The sequence below is a fragment of the Crassostrea angulata genome, chromosome 7 (assembly GCF_025612915.1).
Source record: "Crassostrea angulata isolate pt1a10 chromosome 7, ASM2561291v2, whole genome shotgun sequence".
NCBI lineage: Eukaryota > Metazoa > Mollusca > Bivalvia > Ostreida > Ostreidae > Magallana > Magallana angulata.
The window spans coordinates 21,389,028-21,412,249 of record NC_069117.1 but is presented as its reverse complement, the minus strand read 5'-3'; the positions used below and the strand labels follow the sequence as shown (position 1 = coordinate 21,412,249).

Genomic DNA, 23,222 nt, shown 5'->3' with positions numbered 1-23,222 from the left:
TCATTGAATATATCAGGTAGAAATATGCTTGGGTACAGTGTATGCACTTTTGATTGCCTCTGATAAACATGGTCCATGCACTTGAGTTGGTGGAAAATACATGTCCCCTCTGTATATACAATTCCTGTTGGTGGCTTTTATTGATTTCAGGCGAAGTGAGTCGACAGTTATTGACACATTATTTCTGTAGATAGGAACTGGGTCAACTAAAACCATGCAAATAAATCACTTGGAAGAAAAAATATCGGAGTTTGGCAGCCTTTTACATGATATCATTAAAAAAGACTTCAACTGCATGGTGAAGAAATCTATACTTCCAGATTGTTTCATGTACAATAATATAATGCCATAATATATTTCTCAAGATAAAACAATTATGATATTTGGATAAATTAATAAGGGGCATTTTATGAGCTACAAGTCAGAAGATAAAACATTTTAGGAAGATGCATGTTAATTTAACTGTAGGCTGACATGTCGGACAGTTCTATGTTATGTAGAGATTTCTCTCTAGCATTCAAGTACTGACCTTCCTTTTAAGAAAACTAAAAATAAACTGCCAGTTATTAGGTGCATGTATTTAGCGCTGTGGTGTTTTTTATTGATTGATTGCAATTGAAGCTGTTTTTGTGCTGAGCAGTGATGCTGAAGGTGAACTGTAATAAAAATGTGCTGATATGAAATGTCATGTGATTTCTTCCAATCTGAACATGACTCACAATTAGCATGATTAGGCCATCTTTTTAAGACCTCAGAGAGTGTTTGTGTGTTAGTGTTAGAGAGAGAGAGAAAGAGAGAGAGAGAGAGAGATTGTAGAATTGTACTGAATATGTACATGTCTCTTTAGCTTTCCTATGGCTTTGGAAGAATACTAGTACATGAATTAGTCATCTACCACCTCCAGATACATATCCTTTTTATGACGGCATTTGATTTTTGATTGATGCCTGTTCAACAGCTTCTGCTTCTGTAACACAGTGGACTGTGTTATATCTGTCCTAGACATCAAAATGGATTTGTTGTTGTACAAAAAATGAAACAGGGCCCTTCAGGCCTCCACAATACACAACTGCGTCTGTATGAAGCGTTTTATTTTCTCATATACTGTACTAAATTTTAACATGTTTCTCTTCCTAGAGCCCCCAGTAATTGATGCTTTTTCCTTTGAGAACAAGAAACTTGGGGACAGAATTGTTGTGACATGTGCAGTCAAAACAGGTGACCAGCCATTACACATTGTGTGGACCAAAGATGGAGAAGTTATTCCCCCAGATTTAGGCATTCAAGTACAGGTATACATGCATTGAGAATGACGAAAACAGAAAAAGGGCAATCTGGTCATAAAATTCTAGTAAAGCTGACCAGTAATAGCACTTTATCTTTGGTCCTTTGATCAATTCTTTTAGCATAACTGAATGTAACTACATGTACTGAATTCCAGAATTTGTAGATTTTAAATTAGCAACTAATGTGAAGTAAAACTGGAAAAGAACAGTCCTGTCATTAAAATTAAAAAAAACTTGATGATATATGGCTTGTTGTGAGGAAATGATATTCCTGTGTGTTATTTATTCTAGATAAATGTGTATTCTGTATGTGGGAGTTTTATTTATTATTTGAATAATTTCACCTACACAGAAACTGAATGACTTCATCACCATGCTGTCCATAGGAGACGCCAACCCCAAACACAACGGGAACTACACTTGTCAGGCCAGCAATGCCGCCGCTACCACCAACTACACAGCAACATTGCGTGTTGATGGTAGTTGACATTTATTTTATTTACCTATAATGACATGAATTCTTCAAGGCAGTTTGGAAGTACATGTATTGGATTTATATAAGATGATAAAAATCTCTCATGATTTGAATTGTGATGGTATATTGTACATGTATATAATTTTTATCTAACCTGTTGCGAGTTTGCTATCCCCAAACCTTTGCAAGGGGATGTAAAACACACTTAACATAGGTTAAAATCATATACATTTACCATCAAATATCACAAGATGTTTTCTTTATCACATCTTTATACTCATTCTTTATAAGGTAATTAAATCTTTCTTGATAGATGCAAAATATCCTAATATATGCATAAAAACCCATTGTTTGGTCATTACATTGTAAAATATGTTCAGCATATAAAAAATTGTTACATGGGTAATATACACCTAATATTGAGGCAAACATGTGATATTAAATATATATTTTTATTATTTCAGTCCCTCCAAGATGGGTCATGGAGCCTGGAGACTCATTTGTAATCCTGAAAAACTCAGTCTCACTAGATTGTCTCACCACAGGTTCTCCCAAACCGACCATCCAGTGGAAGAAAGCAATAGGTATGATAGAACAGAGTGATATAGCATGAAATGTGTGCTGGCATATTAGCAAAAATAGTCAGCACATAACAATCATGATTTTAGTTTTGTCCTTTGCATATTCCTGTTATTCTTTCACAGTCAAATGCCAAATATTAAAAAAAAGTTTTAATTTTGCATACTGGTTAACATAGGAGGCCTAAGAATCCTTTCATTAAGTTCTGATTTTAGTTGCATTATGATTATATTTTCCAGGTAAAAACCCAGGGCACTACCAAACAATTCGCTATGTTGCCAATGACAATGCCACAACTGCCTCCAAGCAGCTGTTTAGTAATGGAACCTTGGTCATCAGAAATGCCAAAGAGGAGGACCATGGATATTATCTCTGTCACTCAATGAACAATGTTGGACCAGGAATTAGCAAAGTCATTTTTCTCCGCGTTCACAGTGCGTCTTTTTATAATTTTTTTTCTTTTACATATAAGAACTAACATTTTATCATAATTTTGACAAAAGAAAAATAATACAGCAATATAGCTAAAATCATTTACTTGTAACCAATTTCATATCATGTAATCTATTTTATATCTAGTTCCTGCACGGTTTGACGAAGTGGAGAAAAACTACACAGTGATAAAAGGTCAGAACAAGACAATGGACTGCCAGGCCATCGGGGACCAGCCCCTGTCTGTCACCTGGAGCTTCAACGCCCAGACCCTTAGCACTGCTGGCATGACCAGGTATGTAATAGTAGTATTATTTATTATATGCAAGAGTTTGGGTCAGAAACTGCTTCCATTGACCTGGTGTGTCACAGTAGCTTTGTTGTAAGGTTCGAGTGTTTTAAGTTGTATGAATATAGGGTCAGCAAATGATTCTGGTGACCCGTATACATCACTGATACTGTATTAGGTTTGGTGTTTGAGAGATTAGTAGGGTCAATAAATCTAATGTACGTTTTGTTGTTCATCAAGAAATCTAATATACGTTTTGTTGTTCATCAGTAAATCTAATAAACGTTTTTTTTGTTGTGCATTTCTTTTAGTAGAAGGCTGATCACTACAACCCAGACATCACGAGGGAAGTTATCAGCATTGACCCTCCGTCCTGCAGAGAGAGGAGACACTGGCTTCTATGTCTGTACAGCAAAAAACAAGTTTGGAAATGCAGTCTTAGCCATGAGATTAGTTGTGCTGGGTAAATAATACGATTTTTATGAATGAAGTGAATGTCATAGTTATAATTTATAGTACATGTTAACACTAATTTCTTTCCAGGCTTAATTATTTCTTTAAGAGTGTCTGTCTATAATTTTAGAACAACCAGAGTCACCCCAGAACTTAACCTTGGTCAAGAAGACGAGTCGCACCATCAAAGTGAAATGGCAGCCTCCTTATGACGGAAATAGTCCAATATTGTTCTACTCTGTTCAGTACAAAGAGCAAAAAGGTCAGCAATACAGCAATGATACTGATATCATCTAAAATGTATTTATTGGATGGTATTTGTAAATGATGAGAGATTTTATGATAAAGAACTGTCATAAGATGTGTTAAAGTACCTTGCAAGATTTTGAAATAAAAACTGTGACTATATTTATGCTAGTGATGCTGTCACTTTCTAATTGATGGTTTTAGTTTGCATTTCTTCTCTGTTCAGCGGTGTGGCAAGGTGTTATACCAAATGTGACTGTAAGTTCTGATCAGCTGATCGCATCCATATCTGACCTACATCCTGCCTATGTGTACGAAGTCCGGGTGCTAGCAAATAACTCTATTGGATATGGTAAAGCCAGTGGAAGTCTCATCATCAAATTGGATGAAGAAAAACCATCAGGGCCACCCACAGAGGTCAATGTCAAGGCTATTGGGTCCGAGTCTCTCCGGATATCATGGATGGTAGGGAATATTTAAAACTTAAGAAATGGGAGAGATCTTTTAAAGAATTGGAGACTGTTAAAATGCAGAATGTGAAACAGACCTGTTTTGGTACATTGTTGATACAGAATTTGTGTACTTCTAGCCTCCTTTACCAGATCATCAAAATGGAGAGATTTTAGGATACTACATAGGATACAAGGAGAAGGACAGTCAGTCCCGATTCATCTACATCACTAAATCCATTGACGGAGAGTTTCTGCCAGAGGTGGACATTCACAACCTAGAGAAATTCACGGAGTACACAGTTCATGTCCAGGCCTATAACCAGTTAGGGAGGGGTCCTCCGTCCCCTGATGCTCAGGTCTTCACCTTGGAAGACGGTTAGTCACTCTCAGTCACTTCTTTTTCCATTTTTGTGACAGTTATGCATATCTTCTTTTCGATTTTCATTTGAGACTGGGCATTGTCAAAGGTTGCATTTTGATTCAATAGATAATGAAAAATCTCAATTGTAATGTATCTTTTGTGTAATACATGTATATTAATGTATACCTAAGCTGCCAAAATGCATCCCTCTCTCAATAAAAAAAAGGAATTGGCAACATTATTGCAGCTTTTTATACCTGTTAAGGAATGATATTCTAAAATTAATAGATAATATGCATAAGATTTGTTCTTTAGCTGAATCTGTACATGATTCAAATGATTTGGATTTAGTTATTAGTCATTTAGTTAAAATATACCATGTGATCAGTTTGTTGAGTTATTGTCTGGTGTTGCAGTTCCCAGTCAGCCACCACAAGGAGTGCAGGCGACCGCCATCAACTCCCGCAGTATCAAGGTCGTCTGGTCCCCACCACCCCTCTTCACACTCCACGGAATACTGCAGGGATACAAGATCTATTACAAACCTGTGCGCTTTGATGAAGGTAAGATTTAATACCATCTATACTTGTTTTACTGAAAAATCTTGAATATTTACTTAATAATAACATTACACCAATTTTATGAATGTTGGTTTTTAAAGATTCATTCTTGGTAATTGAAAAAAAGATTTGTAAAAAAAAATCTGTCAGCATTATAAATGATTATGATATCGTGAAACAGAGCAATAGGATTGACTTGATATAAGAAAAAGTGTAAAATATTGGATGTTTTGTAGATGAAAGTGACTCCAATGCTGTAGTGTCATCAGAACTAGAGGCCACCATTACTGGTCTGTCCAAGTACACAAACTACAGTCTCCAGGTGCTGGCCTTCACCAGGAAGGGAGAGGGGGTCCGCTGTGAGCCGCTGTTTGTGTTGACACAACAAGACGGTATGTAGCAACAGGGGGACAACTCCCACATCATTGTAAGAATGGAACATTTTGATTGTATTATGTGTATTTTTGGTTTCGTAAACTCGTAAATGGTGCATTTGTGGTATTGTTGGTATTTTGTTTTTGTACAGCTCCCGAGCGACCAGCAGACATTAAAGCTCTCCCTGTCAGTAACACTTCTGTAATGGCGTCATGGAAACCACCTCTCCACAGCAATGGAATTCTCACAAAATACAATGTCTATGTCTACAACAGCACTTCTACTGAGGTATGTATGTAAATATCAGTGTTGTGTCGTGAACAGTTCTACCTATTTTGTAATAACTCTCAGCAGAATTTTTAATCAAAACGTTTATGCTTTTTGTTTAGTTGATGAGTAAACTAGAGTTACCTCCCGTGAAGACCTCATACTACATGAACAACCTGTCACTGAATGAGGAGGTCCGATTTGAGGTGTCTGCCAACACCATCATAGGGGAAGGGGAGAGAACCCACAGTGTCACCACTGCTCCCCAGGAAAAAGGTGAAGCATTTGACAGCAAACAATTTTTATTTATTAAATAGAAGTAAAAATATGAAGAAAAAAAAAATCATTTACCGGTATTGACAGTATCTTTTGCTGTTGTTACATAAAATAACTTGTCATTTACCTACTTACAGTGGCTGCTCGCATTGCCAGTTTTTCAGCTGTTATGTTGATACCATGGCAACATACTTTGACTTTGCAGTGTTTAGCAGTAGGGGATCCTGCTCCCATTATTAAGTGGAAAATACGGTAAAAGTTTTGTTTATTTCATTGATCTCTTTTTAAGTCTTGAATATTTCTAGAATTGTTCTATACCAGATATTTTTCTGGCTAGTGATGTTATGTATGCAACTGGCATGCTTGTAGTTATCTGTTTCCAAAAAAAGATAAATTTAAGAATTATTTCCCTTAGTAAGACAAGAGCAAGTTGAATTTTCATTTCCATTTTAGGGGAAGACCTTTAATTGTGAATGAGCGATTACAGATTCTGAAGAATGGTTCTCTGCATATAAATGGCGTCCTCGGTAGTGATGCAGCTAACTATTCCTGTCGGTCAGAAAATGTCTACGGCTCTGACGAAATTAATTACGCAATCAGCGTTCAAGGTAATTAAACGGGGGCAACAAAAAAAAAAGGAAAAAAAAACAAACATTACAACTGATGATATTGCAATTTTATGGAGAAAGTAACTTTACTGGTTATTCTAATGTTTCTTTTGACTTACTCAGTCAGTGATAAGTTGGCAAGTGAGTAACTGGCATAATCAGTCTTTTTTATTCTATATTGTTGTTAGTTTGTGAATCATATTGCCTGAACATTTCCTTTATTTATCTTTATTAAAAACTCCTCAACAGCCTCTTACCCTAAACCACCTGAACCATTCTCTGACTTCTAACATCATTATTTTATTCTTGTCTTGGTTTGAAAAATATAAACATTTTTTTATAGTTTGTCATTCAGTAAATGTTGTGGTTTGAAGAAAAAAAAAAGAATTACCGTATCAATTGTTGAGTATTTAGAAATTAAACCAAGTATCATAAACAAAATTTGTTTTTAAAGTGGCATGAAATATTAATAATACATTAATTCATGGTATGTGTGCTTGATGAATTAAGGAATATAAAAATGGAATGAAATGGCAAATCATTGCATGAATGCATGATCATCTGGATGCTGCTCATAATAACATTGCTGATATTTCTATTGCTGCATCAGATAATCATTGTTTTCATATTTATATAATCTAATTACATGTAATTTATCTGTATTTAATGAAATTGTAGCGGTGAACCTTTTTATGTTGTTTAGTTGTGGTTTTTTTTTTAATGTTTAGAAAGTAAAAATGAGATAATGTAACTGAATGTACCGGTAGATGATGCTTTACTTCCCAAATTCCTTGTTTACAAAATAATATAGTTAAAAATCCTTTTTCAATGTTGACCTTCAGTTTTGAAAGGAAAGTATCAGAATCACTGATGTATGATGTTGTGTATACTAATTAAATAATATGCTGACATTAACAAAGAAATCATTGTGAATATATCTGACTGTATCTTTACATAGCTCCCCCAAAACCCCCAAGTTTGTATGTTGTTGCCACGACAACCTCCACTATTCAAATGAACTGGAGATCTGGCAGTAATGGTGGAAGTCCAATTCAAGGTAGGCAACTCCTGTAAATAACTGACTATACCAATGGCTCTCTCTCCCTCTCGCCCAGCATATTCTGTACACCTTGATACCTTTTTGTAATGTTTTGAAAGGAGTACTTTTTTGTCCTGAAAGCTTTGTTTTGCATCTTAATTTATGGAGGTTATGGAATGGAAGGTTTAACAAATATGTTAAAGAGAAAATTATTAATTAATCTGGAATCTTATCTTATCCATTTATTTTGACTTTCTTTAGGTTTTGTGATTCACTTCAAGAAGGACCATGAGGTATGGCAGAAGATCCACGCTGGTCCGACCAACCGAACACAAACGGTGACTGGTCTGCTGTGTGGTACCACCTACAAGTTCTACATCAACGCCCTCAATCGTCTCGGATACAGCCCCGACAGTGACATCATGTCCGTCAAAACCAATGGCTCTAGTATGTCATTCACATTTTAAAAGCATGGGCTACTTGAATCGAATCTTTGATATTTAAATAATTGAAAAACTCATTCTATAGTGTGGATAGATTAGAAATTAATCAATCAACATCGATATATATTGTCCTGTAAATTTACTAATAGAAGTATTAAGTGGATATGAAAAAAATTTGATATAATTTTCAGCGCCAATTATGCCCCCACAAAGCATGCTATTGAAAGTCATCAATGTGACGTCAGTTGACCTTGACCTCAATACTTGGATCACATCAGGCTGTCCAATTCGTTTTTTCTCTGTCCAATATAAAGTATGGGGAGATACAGCATGGACGGAGGTGTCCAATAACATCCAAAGCAACAAGGTGGGACATACAATAAAATTAAGGTTAAATTTAAATTAATATGCCTGAAAAGACAAATCGAAATTCCATATATTGTACTCTGTGCTAAGTTTAGGAAATGCTAATTAGTATTTTTGGAAATTTCAGACAATCCACACTGTTGAAGACCTTCACCCTGCCACCTGGTACGTGATGAAGGTCATTGCTCACAGTGATGCCGGATCAACAGAGAGCGAGCTCAAGTTTGCCACCCTCACCTATCATGGCCGTAAGATTTTAACCTTTCTATCAGTAACTGAGTTGCCATGAAGTACTTTTGTGGGAGACAGAAGTGAATTTCCCCCTACTGACAAATTTTGATATTTCAGATACCATCACACCTCTGTTCATCACAAAGAAGGAGGAGAGTAACTTCTATGAGAAGACATACATCATGATTCCTCTCTGTTTTGGAATTGTTGCTTTCCTCATTCTCATAATTGCAGTATTACTCTACATGAGGCGTAGAAGGGAGCTCATTCAAATGAAAGGTATGTAGTATTTGAAAAAATTGAAAGCTTGATCATACCGGTGTCATATAATATTTTGAACCCCGCGATATATTGAACCCGGGTTCAAAATATCGCTGCGATATATTGAACTCCCCCATAAAATATTGAACCCAGGTTCAATATTTTATGGCCGCGATATTTTGAACCCCCCTCTATTTTTCATTGCTATTGGAGAGGGGATTCAAAATATTATGGCTGCGATATTTTGAACCCCCCTCTATTTTTCATTGCTATTGGAGAGGGGGTTCAAAATATTATGGCTGCGATATATTGAACCCCCCTCTATTTTTCCAATTCCAATTGGAGAGGGGGTTCAAAATATTATGGCCGCTATATTTTGAACCCCCCTCTATTTTTCATTGCTATTGGAGAGGGTGTTCAAGATATTATGGCTGCGATATTTTGAACCCCCTACCTTTTTCCAATTCCCATTGGAGAGGGGGTTCAAAATATTATGGCCGCGATATTTTGAACCCCCCTCTATTTTTCATTGCTATTGGAGAGGGGGTTCAAAATATTATGGCTGCGATATTTTGAACCCCCTACCTTTTTCCAATTCCCATTGGAGAGGGGGTTCAAAATATTATGGCCGCGATATTTTGAACCCCCTATCCAATGGGAATTAGAAATAGGTAAGAGGTTCAATATTTGGCAGCATTACTATTTTGAACCCCCTCTCCAAAAGCAATGAAAAATAAAGGGGGGTTCAATATATCGCAGCCATAATATTTTGAACCCCCTCTCCAATAGCAATGAAATATAGAGGGGGGTTCAATATATTGCGGCCATAATATTTTGAACCCCCTCTCCAATGGGAATTGGAAAAAGGTAGGGGGTTCAAAATATTGCAGCCATAATATCTTGAACCCCCTATCCAATGGTAATTGGAAAAAGGAAGGGGGTTTGATATATCGTGGCCATAATATTTTGAACCCCCTCTCCAATAGCAATGAAAAATAGAGGGGGGTTCAATATATAGTAGCCATAATATTTTGAACCCCCTATCCAATGAGAATTGGAAATAGGTAGGGGGTTCAAAATATCGCGACCATAATATTTTGAACCCCCTCTCCAATAGCAATGAAAAATAGAGGGGGGTTCAATATATCGCGGCCATAATATTTTGAACCCCCTCTCCAATGGGAATTGGAAAAAGGTAGGGGGTTCAAAATATCGCAGCCATAATATCTTGAACCCCCTTTCCAATAGCAATGAAAAATAGAGGGAGGTTCAAAATATCGCGGCCATAATATTTTGAACCCCCTCTCCAATAGCAATGAAAAATAGAGGGGGGTTCAAAATATCGTGGCCATAGTATTTTGAACCCCCTTTCCAATGGGAATTTGAAAAAGGTAAGGGGTTCAATATATCGCAGCCATAATATTTTGAACCCCCTCTCCAATACCAATGAAAAATAGAGGGGGGTTCAAAATATCGCGGCCATGATATTTTGAACCCCCTCTCCAATGGGAATTGGAAAAAGGTAGGGGGTTCAAAATATCGCAGCCATAATATCTTGAACCCCCTCTCCAATGGGAATTGGAAAAAGGTAGGGGGTTCAAAATATTGCGGCCATAATATTTTGAACCCCCTCTCCAATAGCAATGAAAAATAGAGGGGGGTTCAAAATATCGCGGCCATAATATTTTGAACCTCCTCTCCAATAGCAATGAAAAATAGAGGGGGGTTCAAAATATCGCGGCCATAATATTTTGAACCTCCTCTCCAAAGGAAATTGGAAACAGTAGGGGGTTCAATATATCGCGGCCATAATATTATGAACCCCCTCTCCAAGAGCAATGAAAATTCGAGAGGGTTTCAAAATATTGCGGCCATAATATTTTGAACCCGGGGTTCAATATTTTATGGGGGGGTTCAATATATCGCAGCGATATTTTGAACCCGGGTTCATAATATCGCATAATATATTGAACCCGGGTTCAATATTTCGCGGTATCAAAATATTATATGACACCGGTAATTAATGTCACTTGTTTCTTGTTTGCAAGTAGCTCACCAGATCTTATATACATTGTATGTGTAATAAAAAGTAAAAGCCTGTTTTATTCCTTTGTACAGAAAGTGCCTCAAACTTGAGGAGAGACATAACTGCTGAGACTTCCTTGATGAATGACCTTGACAAACGTTTCAACTTTGACTTTGATGGAGGAAATACTGAGCCGTACGGCAAGAGGAATGTCAACTTGCTGATTTCATTCAACTCTGATGAGAATTTGACCAACAACAGTCCTACATGGCTGAACAATGGATCCAGCAAGACTAACAGTGACAATGGGTCCATCAGCCGCTCAGGTAAACATAGCAATGTTCCTTCTTCAGACATTTACATGAGCCACAAGTGCAACTTATTCATTTCCCCCCCCCAAATTTTAGCATATTTAGGAAATATTCTCAAATGGGGTCATAAAACTATGAATTCATGCATCAAATTAACTCATGAAAAACAACTAGATGGATCCATGTTTTAAAATGCTTTAAGTGATATGGATAAACTGCATTTTAAAGACTGTAAAAAATTCCTATTTTTAATGTAGAAGATGATGGAAACATCAACCCGTATGCCACATTTAACCAGATGAAGCAGGTGATCATGGAGAAAGAACAGCAGTCAGAGCGAGACAAATCCCCAGACCTGGATGACATCAGTCTGCAGAAACTCGAAGCTCAAAAAGCAGTATGTTTGTTGTTCTCACCATCTCTCTTTACACTGTTTTGAATATGATTATCAATTTTTTTCTCATTGTTACTGTGATAATCTTGTGTGATTTAATACCCCTACCTCAAATTTTGTAGATGATATCTCCATCGGAACCCTATGTGCCTTTCTTTCATGCTAAGGGAGACAATGGAGATGTTGCCAAAGACCCCCATCCTCCGCTCATTCCTCTCAAGACGACCGAGGGCTACGACAACCAAGGTACCCATAATAATCTGTGTGCACCATGAATTTCTGCAGTGATTGATTTATATACATACAAAAGAATAACTGAAATGTTAATTGATAATTTTGATTACCGTAAATGTTTATCTTTTCCCTAGGACTTATTCTGAGCCCCAGGAAGTATGCCAGCGCTGACCAGATCCATGCCCTGTTCACCCAGGTCCCAGCCAGACCCCACAGCTCCTACAGCAAGTCCAAGAAATGTCCCTCCAGCTCCGACGAAAAAGGTCAGTGTGTCAAAGATCTCAAAGCATCAAGCAACAAATATGGCACATTGTAGGATTTTTTTTTTTTTAATTTTCTCGATATCTATCTTTCTGTTATAAAACCATTGATCAATGTAAACATTGCTTCAGATTCATAATACATGTACATGCATTGTTAAACAAGAGTTCTACAATAGATGAATCAATACATGTACCACAAAATATATTTAAATTATGAAATTTACCGAGAAAGGCAGAGACTGGAAGATTAATCAAAATAATATAAAATAGTTGAAATTTTTTTTAATTTAACAGGAAGCCAGAGACAGAGCATAATCTCCAGTGTGACCACGGTCTCCTCCAGTCGAGATGAGCTGCTAGAGGCCCTAGAGAATGCCAAACACAACCCCCCACCCCCAGTAGTGTACGAGTCTCAGCCTGAGTCCAGCTCACAGCCTACAGACAGCTCAGTGGGCACCGAGCCAGGAATCGTCAAGTTCACTCAGTCACCCCCCAAACCTAACGAACAGAGGGAGGCTTCCTGTGAAGTCCACTATACCAGTAAGCTTCTGTACACTAGCAATAAAATACCTAGTACAGAAAATGTGGCATAAAAATTGCTTCATTTATTTTACTTACAAAGCCTGAATTGTGAAAGTAAATCGGCACAAAATGCTTGTAAATTGTGACTTTATTTCTAAGTTAGTATTCTGATTTGTTACTTTTAGGTGACATGAAACCAACTATAAAGAGATCTCGCAAAGAAGCTGAGAGTGACACCACAGAGTGTGAGACTAACGAGAGACCCACCCAGCCCCGAAGGATCAAGGGGCGGCGAAACAAACAGAGGAATCAGCTGACCAAGAGGCAGGTCATGCCCAGCTATGTACCAAGGTATGATTTAGAAATCATTTACTGTAGATTCCTAATAAAACAAGACAAATTAATTTCCACATAAAATTGCAAGAAGCAACCCTCTCTGATTTTGAAATCTCGCATTTATTTTTCAGACTGTTTTGAACTATAGGAATTTATAACAAAAAATTGGTGATCGCAATTTTATATTCTCGCGATTTGATACAAAACAGCAGAATTGCGGAATTAAGTACTTGCGTAAATTAAGGAATTTACAGTACTCTTGCTCTTAAGTTTATCATTATTCAAGACTACAGACTTTGGTGTTAACTATTATGTATTCTGATTTTAGATCTTAAAATTTCTGTGTCATCAATAAAAACAGGTTCAATGAAATTAAGAAGTACTTGGAAAAAACAATGTTGTGAACTTTTCATGTTATAAAGTTTAAGACTGTGAGGTTTGACACTGGTTTGTGTACTATTGATAGGACCCACAGTCGTACCAGTACCACTAGTAGTGAAGAGGTGACCTACACCTTCCAAGGTCGTCAGTCTCCCCACAGTCCCCCCAGGGGCTACTCCTCCTACCTACCCGACAGCCAGCTGCCAGAGTCGGACAAAACACCAATGAGAAGAGGTAAGAAAGTACATGTACTACTAGACAACTATCTCACAATTTTCAGTTACATTATATGCACTATAATACAAAGCATTAAAGCAAGCATGGCACCCAGCTGCACACTTTCAACTTGGTCTATACTTCAATCCTTGTTTCATTAAACATTTATAGAAGTCCAAACCAAGTCAATTACATAAATTTCTGAAATTTATTTTTTAAGTCACTGTGACGTGTTATTTGGTTGACAATGCATTCATGAAACTTGATGCTTTTCAAGGGAGAAGAACCCCTCACGCCAAGGTGAAGTATGACCTGTCCCTACAGACTCCGGGCACGGACGAGAGCCGACCACTAGTGATGGCGGTCGCCCAGCCGTCCATGTCCAGTCCTAACGAAGAGGACGAGGACTCAGCAACTGTCAGTCTCCTTAACAGGTCTGTATAGGAATGGAAATGCTGCTTGTAATGTTTTGATGATAGCCATGCCTCTGAGACTTACAATAAAATGAGTGTGAGGAGAGAAAGAAGTGTTGTTTGGGATCTAAAATGGTCATACATTTCATTGTAATGAAGTATTCTGTAAAATACATGTAACAGTTTTTTGGTTTAAAAAAAAAAAAGAAAAGGTAAAAATTTGGGATAAAAAGTAATGACAAGGAATATGGGGATCCTTGATTTGTTGGAAATTACTATACGGACAGTCACAGTGTACTGATAAATTATCTACAACTTTCAGACATTACCGTCCAGTGGAACAAGAGGAGGGCGAGATGACAGGACAACAGAAGTCACGGGACAAAGGATACAGAGAAGACTTCACACTGGTCTAGAATGGCACTGATAGGAGGACAAATGTACAGGTTTCCATGGTGACAGGTTCATAATTATTGTCTCAGCTGGCATGAGAGGATAATTCAAACATTTCATGATTCATCGATATCACTTCCACTAGAGCTTAAGTATTCATGAAGTGAAGGATACAGATGTCTTATGCTTTTTTTTTTAACCCATCATAATCACAACACAACTGTTCTAAAAACTGTGAAGCATATCAGCTTTTGAATTAAAGCAGTATTGTTTGCTTGTTAATTGACCCCTATGTATTGCATCTGCTTGGCAAATCACTCTGTTTCATTCAACTGATATTGAGAGGATTTACGGGTGTGAAATGCCAAGACGTTTTGAGGTGCTACGGTTGTGTTGACCTTGTTGTGTCACTTGATTAAAATACATTTATTGCCTTCAAAGACTGAAGAGCTTCGGGAGAGGAAGATGGTTTAAAAGTTACGTATGCATGTGCCGAAGGTTGTGACTGCAATCACAGACATTGGACTTCCATTAACAGGAAGTGTGCAGCAGATATCCAAACTGGCGCAGAACAACACCAATAAAGAAACTTCAAAAAGTTGTGATAATCCAAAATAACTTCTCGGGGAAAGACAGGAGAGAAATACACTGCAATGTATTCCATGTTGTGTAGACTTGAGCATTGTGAACTTCGTCCTGTGTGTGCTTCAATACAAGCAGTTTGTACGCGGTAATCAGTTGACAGTATTCATGATTTGTTCCCTAGATCTAACCAGTCCCTTTAGTTTCAGGTTTATGTGTCTCTTGCAATTTTAGTTATTGGTGCATTTGTTTCAATACATGTTTATAGATGTAAAATTCTAAAATTAATATACATGTACTTTACAAATATAAAATAATGATGTCTATATTTACTGCATGATAACAAATGATACAATTGTTATTCTTATGCCAAAATTGAGAATCTCAGTCGAGATATAAGATTTTGTTATCCAGGTGATATTCTTGAAAATTTGGGTTTTTCTGTAACAATCAAGCTGATACAAACAGCATTAGAAGAACAAAAGATTTCAATGTGTACATAAATGAATATTTACGGGGATTGTAAAGACAGTATTGTTAAGATTAACCATATTAGTTTCAACGTATTGTGTCTCTTGTATATTGAATTTAAACTTTGTTAAACCTGAATTTGTGAGATTTTCTTTGTATATCATAATAGAGGGCATCCTTACAGTGTGTGCTGGTTGTACGTATACCTTTTCTGGTATTTGAATGAAGGTATACAAATAATGCCAATGTCCTGGATATAAATATCTAGTAGTTTTATAAACAAGCCATTTTATTGTTTGATATATTCCACAGCATATGGATGGTTCCATGAACAGAGGTCCAAGCAATTACTTCCTTATTTTGTGTGATGTCATCATAGTTTTACCTATAGTGATTGATGATACCATATCCAGCACACAGAATTTTTTTTATTAAAAATTTCATTTGTATGCATTTATCAGATAATTGTAATTTGCTCATTATTATCAGTTTTGTTTCTTATTCTTATGTTGAGTTACTGGGATTTTTATTTTGTTTGCTCTGTATGATTTTATACCTCAGCTGTTCCTGCTAACCTCTAGTCGTCTCACTGCCAATTTATTCATCAAGTTGTACAGGTATTTTGAAAACTTTATTTATACGATTATATTTTCATTTAGTTTGAGTTTTTATTCATTTTATTTGAGATTTATTTATTTGTATATAATTCATATTTTTGTTTAAATAAGAAAACCCTATATCCCACCCTGAATTTGTCATGAGGTTTTTTTATATATGTCAGTCATATTATATTATATGTATTGAGCCTTTAAGGAGACTATTTGGATTTGAATGGGAAAAAAGTTGAAAATATTAAATATTAATATTAGTGTGCATTGGTTCTGTTACTCTGACTATTTCTACATGTGTTGTGTTAATATTTATCATATGTTTGTTAAATGTTTATTGATTTTTGCCTCGTGTGGGATGTGCAATATATTTGTAATTTGAGAAGTCTGTGTACAGAAAAATGTCACAAAATGAATGACATAAGGTACATGCATTTTACCTTTACTTATAAATCTTGTAAATCATTTGGAAATATTTTCAAAAGTTAAGAGGGACAAAATATATAATTTATGTTTTTGTCACAATGAAAAGTTAAAATTTAATTCTTATGAAATGAGTTTATCATATTATGAAAAATGTAATTAGGGATGGGGAAGGGAGTTAATCTCGTTGGGTATTCAAGTATTTTCCCTTAAATGTGGCCAGTCTCCTTTACAATGTATATGAACAGAAATATGGTAGAGAATAAAATAATGTCTACAAGTTGTGTATTAAATATAAAGTTATGGACATGGAACACTAAGGACAGACAACCCATTCTTCTTGTGTTTCATTTATTCTTAGAGAGTTTTGTCATGCCATTGTTTTATCTGGTGCAATAGAATGTTTTTCAATAAATATGTCAAATAAATGAATATCTTTCTCTTTATTTACCATAGATAGTGACATCTTCAATTTATGTCCATTTTTTTCAGGATTTTTGTGTGTGTGAATCTCTGAATCATTAAACCCAATGAGGTTCATAAACTGTCAAGGATATCAAGAGATAATCGTAATATAAAATCAAAGCCATCAAAACACTACATGTAATACTGGTACATGTACCCACATTTTTTTTTATGAGTGTAAAACAGGGTTAGGTGAACATATCTAATTAAAAGCTCCTTCGTTTAAGAGTGGGTTTTTAATTCACTTCCATGATTTTTTTATTTATTGGATAATATGGAAACTTTCAATCTGTTAGTAACTCAGAATGTAACAGATCCTGACATGTCATGTGATATTAATGGAATGACCAATAACACATGATTACATAGGGAGACAATTAGATCTCCAGTTAAAACTGTATTAATTATTCATATAACTACACAAAGCAATGTGTACAAATATTATTTTTACCATACAATGTAAGCTTATGCATTTATGTAGCGGTATTTTGATTACCCGGTAGTATGATAAATCGGTCAATTTTTTCTCTCTACTAGCACAACATTGAGACTTACTTGCACTACAGTTGAACTTTGATATCTTTAACACTGGCATCTCGAATACAATGGACATGTCGAAGTGATTTGTAAGTCCCAACCACTTATTTTTAAGTACCGGTATTTTACCCTCAGTATCTTGAATACTCGGGTAACTCTAGTTTTTAAACAGTCCCATCTAGTTTGAGATAACACAATTTGACTGTTCTATGGTTGATCAGATCCATTCCCAAGTTTTACAGAATCTTCATTTAACATAGACTTCAATATGGGGAGGCAGTAATGTTACTACAGGATTTTAGCTCACCTGGACTGTTGGCTAAAGTTAGGTTGTTCTCCTCAGCACTTGAGAGGAGTCTGGTAAGATTTATTGGCTTTTACTTTACATATTCATCTTCTCATAATCATTAAGCCAATTTCAACCTATCTTCATACAAAGCATCCTTAAGTGATGGTTTAAATAAAGGTCCATTCACCTTTCCAAGCTAGGGGAGATAAATGAAAGAGTAATTTAGTTCAAGTACATAATCTCCTGAAGCAAATCCCTCATTCAAGATCCTTTAAATGGTATTCAAATTTTTTCAAACCATGACTCATGGAGTAAAAAAAGGGGTCATTTTATTATAAATACATGTAAAAGAGGAAATAATCTTTAAAAATACTAGGCATTTTACTGAAAAACATCAGAATTTGTGATATTTATGAGGCAGCAAGCTATTATATCATATACTCTACATTATATATAATGCAGAAAGAACAGAAAATATCTATGACATATCAATTCTTTGATATCACTAAACTGTCATGACCAGTAACCATTAATAAAACGGGCAACATTTCATTTTCCTTTGTCACTCAGTGAAAATTAATATGGTGTATATTTACATACAACCATGTACACAGACTTAAAAAGACAACAAATCCGATATCAAATATGTTACGCCTGCAGATGATTAAATAACACATTTTCTACAAAGGTAACGCACATGTAATTTGATTCTCTTATCTCTTGTTGTGACGGCTGCAATAGAAAAAGGTATTTAGTGCAAATCAATAAAATAGACAGAACTCGGCAAAGATTTGAGTGTTTTATTACAGTATCATTATTAATTTATAAATATCAGCAACTTGTAACAAATGACCTTGACCTTGTCAAGCTTTCACAACAGTTATATACATGTAACAAACTCCATGCAACATAGACAAGTCGGACTGTTGTTATGGTAACACAAATACTTTGGGCAAGATGGATGGAAGAACAACAATATGCAGCTACTAATATAGTATGTCTACACCAACCAAGTACTCAAAGTTACACAGAGACCATTAAAAAAAATTACATATATTTTTTAAAAATCCAAAATCCTAAAAATTGAAAAAAAATATGGTGCTGATGTTTGGTACTCAATGCAATGAATTTGATAATCTCATTGTGAAATTTGAAATGACAACCTTAATCAGAAAAGCTGTGAGGAGGTCAAACATCCATACATGGAGCACTATGTAACTGATTGAACAGTCTTAATGTTTTTACAATGTGGTAATTATAAATTGGAGACATCTGCATGACTGACATTTGACACTGAACATTAAAAAAAAAAATGAAAATAGCTACATGTATATATGGTATACATTTAAGAAAAGTGGTTTTCTCACTAACAAAGTACCTGATTAAAACAAAATATTTGGGTATATAGCTACCTAGAGAACCTTGTGTTTTCAAAGAATCATCACAAGTAAAAGAATACAATGAACATTTACAGAAAGAGTCCTGAAAGTAAATGACAACAGTCGCCCTTGACAACCATTCAAGTGCCCAATGTATCATCATTATCGTATAAATACCATTATGCCTACCATACAAAAATAGTGTAGTCATTCAGATTAAAACAAGTTATTATATATTCAGCACTATTCATCTGCCTCTGGGTACACTCATTATAGTGGTAACCATCAGAAACCTTACCACTGTGCACTGTTCAGCAGATAACCACTCAGTGGTAAAAGGTCATCATAATTTCAACAAATGTCTTTTGTGTAAAATAATGGTAACCACTGCTTCAGCAGTCCATCTGTCAGCAGTTTTTCTTTTTCCTTTTTTTTTTTTGGTAACCCCAATCACAACAACAACACACACTACTTCTGACTTCCATCTCAACTTCTCAGTCTACAATGTACACGTCTACTGTTCCACCCCACATTATATCATATCCTGTAACAAACCGTTCAATACATGCTATGAAATCTTGTCACACTGATCCCAAATGCCCTTTGAATGGAAGGTACAATGTAATCCCCATTCCTTGAAATTACGTGCATGTTCAGCCATTCCTTCTACCACAGTCAAGTACCAGTACTAATCTTAAGCAATTGTCATCATAAAAACTGCTGGTACCCTTCTGCTCCAGTGAATATCACATCAATCCAGATCCTCATGGCCTCTGGGGTGGGGGCCACCATGTAATAAGTTCTATCACAAGTTTTCACACAGAAAGTTAACTTTGGATTGGGACTTTTAACTGTCCGTAAATGGTCAACATACACTTCCTCTATCGCCTGGAAATAAATGCCTCCTCTGGGTTTGCTTTCATTCTTGTCTGTGTAGTAAATCAGAGATCGCTTGTTTCTATCAAACACAAACCAACGTCTGTGCCATGTTTTGAATTTGTTGCCCATTTTTTGGAGCCACCCTCTACAGTTCGTGGATGTGACCACCAGATGAGGACAGTCGTCAAGGTGATGACCTGCAGACTCTATGTGATTTTTAAGGTCAAATTCTTTTCCTCTAACAGGCAGGTATCTTGTTAAAGGACGAGCCTGCAAAACAAAATAGTTTCTATTTAAAAAAATATCCATCCTTTTACTGTACTTGAACTGCCCTGAAAGGTGTTCTTGAGGCAGACTTTTACGTACCTGTTTTGACTGTTTTTCACGCATTTTGATCTGCTGTTGGACTAGTTCCTCTCTAAGCTGGGTCTCCTCTTGAAGTTTCCTCTCCAGTTGTTCTCGTTTATGTCTCTCCTCTTGTAGGGCCATCATCTCATGCTCCCGAGTTTTCACCTGCAAAAGTTTACAGCACACATAGATATACCTACTGCAGGTAATAACAAAATGCTCCAACACTAAAATCAACCAATTATGAATCATTTAAATGAACTGGAAAACTTTATTTTAATCACTAATAAATCTGACCTGGTCTGCTATCATCCTCATTTTCTCTGACTGGGCCTGTGCGAGGAGTCTCTCCAGCTCCAACATCTTCTCCAGCTGGTCCTCCCCACTGCTGAGGCTGAAACACACAAACATATACATGTATTTAGAAGTTAAGTTTATCAAAGGAATTGAGACATTGTTATCTCAATCTCTTATAATCGTCTTCTTGAACAAGAAAAATCTTTTGATAACTATTTTATTTAGTTAACAGGGTATAAAATTTGGGGGTACATTTTGCAAAGTCTTAAACAAGAACACTTTTACTGCAGCAGCATTATTGCAGCATTATCTATACTTCTCCATCATCAAACTTTTAAGCATTTACCAATTACTTTAGAGCAGCATGATATATCAATATCAATAACTATCATAAAGACCAAGAAGTTCAGATTATCATAAAATGCCTTTTCTGCAGCATTATTGGTGGTAAAACATTGCAGAATAACCTTTCCTTGACATCAAAGCATTGACCAATTACTTCAAAGCAGCATGACTTATCAATATCAATAATTATTATAAAGACCAAGAAATTCAGATTATCAAAAAATGCCTTTCCTTTTAAATCACCACAAAGGTTTCAAAGAAAAATCAAATTAATGTATCTCAAAGTAAGGGCAAGTTCAGTGAAATACACTCAGAAATTGATTTTTTTTCCCCTCGATACAAAAACCAACAATGAAAGGAAAAAGAAACAATAGCACTGTTTCAGTAAATACATATAGACACAATCAATCCACACTGAATGCCAAGAAACAAAATGCTTTACTTTCATGTATACATATAAATGTATTCATTTAAAGAATTCTTAAATCAATATTTCCAAAAAGAAAAGAACGCTCATCATTGACTTTTCTTCTGCTTAATATGAACTGTTATACCTAGATATCAAGATAATTAAAAACAATGATCAATGATCGTTTTAAAGAATGGTACTTGATTTACCATGATTTTGCACTGCCTCTGTGAACAATGAATACCCCCCCCCCCCCCCCAAAAAAAAAAACAAAAAAACCCCAAAAACCCCAGCTCTGCCTTTTTTCAAAGTACAAGTATAATTAATCTCATTAATTAATAAACAGCTTGAATCATTGGGTTTCTTTGACAATAGTGCAAGTCAGGGATTTTAATCAAAAGGTTATCTGAAAATGAGTAAATGAAAATGCACTTCTTATTTGTGTTGGAAGCAATTAGACCACTGATATTTAAAGATAAGAATCTAGACTACAGTACATCTCAAAGTCATAGTACTCAACAACACAGCAATTTACATACACAAAATTGCCTCCCACAATTCCGAACAAAAAGTCATGTATAGGATAAGGAACTAAGGACATTAATTTTTAAGTGCTTAGTTAAAAAAAAACACAGAAGAAACAAGAGAAAAATCAATGATTTTAGAATTGCCAAGATTCCATGAAATCTGTTGTTGGTGTTGACTAATTTGTTTGAAGTTAAAATTTTTGTGAGAATTTCTAAATGATTTTCTAATTAAAACATGTTATTTTGATGGAGCATGAAAATAGAAGGTGGATTAACATGATGAACCTCTGTGATACTGAGTCTCTCTGATTCAATAGAACTAATTGAGCTCTGCAGTTTTTTATGATTAAAGCTCTCCGTGGAATGCTAGGAAAATCTTTAACTATCACACTCATTTTTCTACTTTAATAAGCATCTTTGAGTTCGTACACAGGTAAATCAGCTATTGATTACAATTTACATTTGGATTCACCAAAATCTAATTACGCTTTGTTTAGATTCCCTAGTTGAAACCAATAATGCATTAGGAAAAAGGACCAATTCAATGCTTTCCCTACACAAAACAATCAAGATTTATCATTTTCACATTACCATTAAAATATACCTTGTTTTATTTTCTCTCATTCAATTATTGGATTTATTGAAGCTGAGCTTTGTCCTATTGATTTAAATGGAGATGTTAAGAAATGACCGGAGGCTCCGGAGAATGGACAATCGCGGGAACAACCGTCCCTGTCCGGTCCGAGGTCTTTTACGATCAATTAGTGATAGAGTCACAAGTTCATCTCGGTCTAAAGACGTGATGAATTAAGATGAGGTGATATTGACAGTTTCCCTGACCATAATCTCCGGTCCCAATACAATAATTGTAATAAAACAGAGGTAAATCAGAACATTTTGACAGGGAGATTCATCAGGTTCAATTAGAGCCCACGTACACAAACCCATCGCCTAAATAATTAGCGTTATGAAATATGGGGAATATTTTACAAGTAGGAAGAAATACCAAAAAAAAAGGCATATGATTTATAACAAAGACATACTGATACTAAAATGATATCTAAAAGCAATGATGACTTGTTAATTAATTGCCCTTTGTTTATACATAACAAGGGTACCATGGGGAAATCTCTCTCAAAACACTACGGTTTGATATTAGTGTTTGATTCATCATC

General features: G+C 35.7%; 2 protein-coding genes across 19 annotated transcripts in view; one reads left to right on the top strand and one right to left on the bottom strand.

Annotated features, from left to right (window-relative positions):
• Positions 1–17,000, top strand: part of LOC128192918 (cell adhesion molecule DSCAM-like) — a 33,415-nt gene extending 16,415 nt beyond the window's left edge. Inside the window, exons 10-39 of one of the 4 annotated variants that reach the window (XM_052865989.1) lie at positions 1,138–1,292; positions 1,639–1,765; positions 2,226–2,345; positions 2,580–2,774; positions 2,920–3,067; positions 3,376–3,524; positions 3,645–3,776; positions 3,987–4,225; positions 4,350–4,587; positions 4,990–5,136; positions 5,370–5,525; positions 5,660–5,796; positions 5,898–6,051; positions 6,189–6,303; positions 6,505–6,659; positions 6,783–6,800; positions 7,618–7,716; positions 7,960–8,145; positions 8,333–8,508; positions 8,635–8,755; positions 8,856–9,017; positions 11,118–11,351; positions 11,594–11,733; positions 11,853–11,976; positions 12,099–12,227; positions 12,522–12,767; positions 12,935–13,100; positions 13,552–13,700; positions 13,960–14,116; positions 14,418–17,000. In XM_052865989.1, coding sequence (XP_052721949.1) covers positions 1,138–1,292; positions 1,639–1,765; positions 2,226–2,345; positions 2,580–2,774; positions 2,920–3,067; positions 3,376–3,524; positions 3,645–3,776; positions 3,987–4,225; positions 4,350–4,587; positions 4,990–5,136; positions 5,370–5,525; positions 5,660–5,796; positions 5,898–6,051; positions 6,189–6,303; positions 6,505–6,659; positions 6,783–6,800; positions 7,618–7,716; positions 7,960–8,145; positions 8,333–8,508; positions 8,635–8,755; positions 8,856–9,017; positions 11,118–11,351; positions 11,594–11,733; positions 11,853–11,976; positions 12,099–12,227; positions 12,522–12,767; positions 12,935–13,100; positions 13,552–13,700; positions 13,960–14,116; positions 14,418–14,511 — 4,568 coding nt within the window. In that variant the 3' untranslated portion in view covers positions 14,512–17,000. Of the gene's footprint in view, positions 1–1,137; positions 1,293–1,638; positions 1,766–2,225; positions 2,346–2,579; positions 2,775–2,919; positions 3,068–3,372; positions 3,525–3,644; positions 3,777–3,986; positions 4,226–4,349; positions 4,588–4,989; positions 5,137–5,369; positions 5,526–5,659; positions 5,797–5,897; positions 6,052–6,188; positions 6,304–6,504; positions 6,660–6,782; positions 6,801–7,617; positions 7,717–7,959; positions 8,146–8,332; positions 8,509–8,634; positions 8,756–8,855; positions 9,018–11,117; positions 11,352–11,593; positions 11,734–11,852; positions 11,977–12,098; positions 12,228–12,521; positions 12,768–12,934; positions 13,101–13,551; positions 13,701–13,959; positions 14,117–14,417 lie in introns of all 4 variants that reach the window. The other 3 variants (XM_052865988.1, XM_052865991.1, XM_052865990.1) reach the window with 3 other exon arrangements.
• A 1,649-nt stretch (positions 17,001–18,649) lies between these two features.
• LOC128157480 (pleckstrin homology-like domain family B member 1) overlaps positions 18,650–23,222 on the bottom strand; it is a 55,778-nt gene continuing 51,205 nt past the window's right edge. For all 15 annotated transcript variants that reach the window (XM_052820044.1, XM_052820049.1, XM_052820051.1 and 12 more), the window contains 3 exons: positions 20,767–20,863; positions 20,488–20,634; positions 18,650–20,391 (listed from right to left, as the gene is read on the bottom strand). In XM_052820044.1, coding sequence (XP_052676004.1) covers positions 19,951–20,391; positions 20,488–20,634; positions 20,767–20,863 — 685 coding nt within the window. In that variant the 3' untranslated portion in view covers positions 18,650–19,950. The remainder of the gene's footprint in view (positions 20,392–20,487; positions 20,635–20,766; positions 20,864–23,222) is intronic.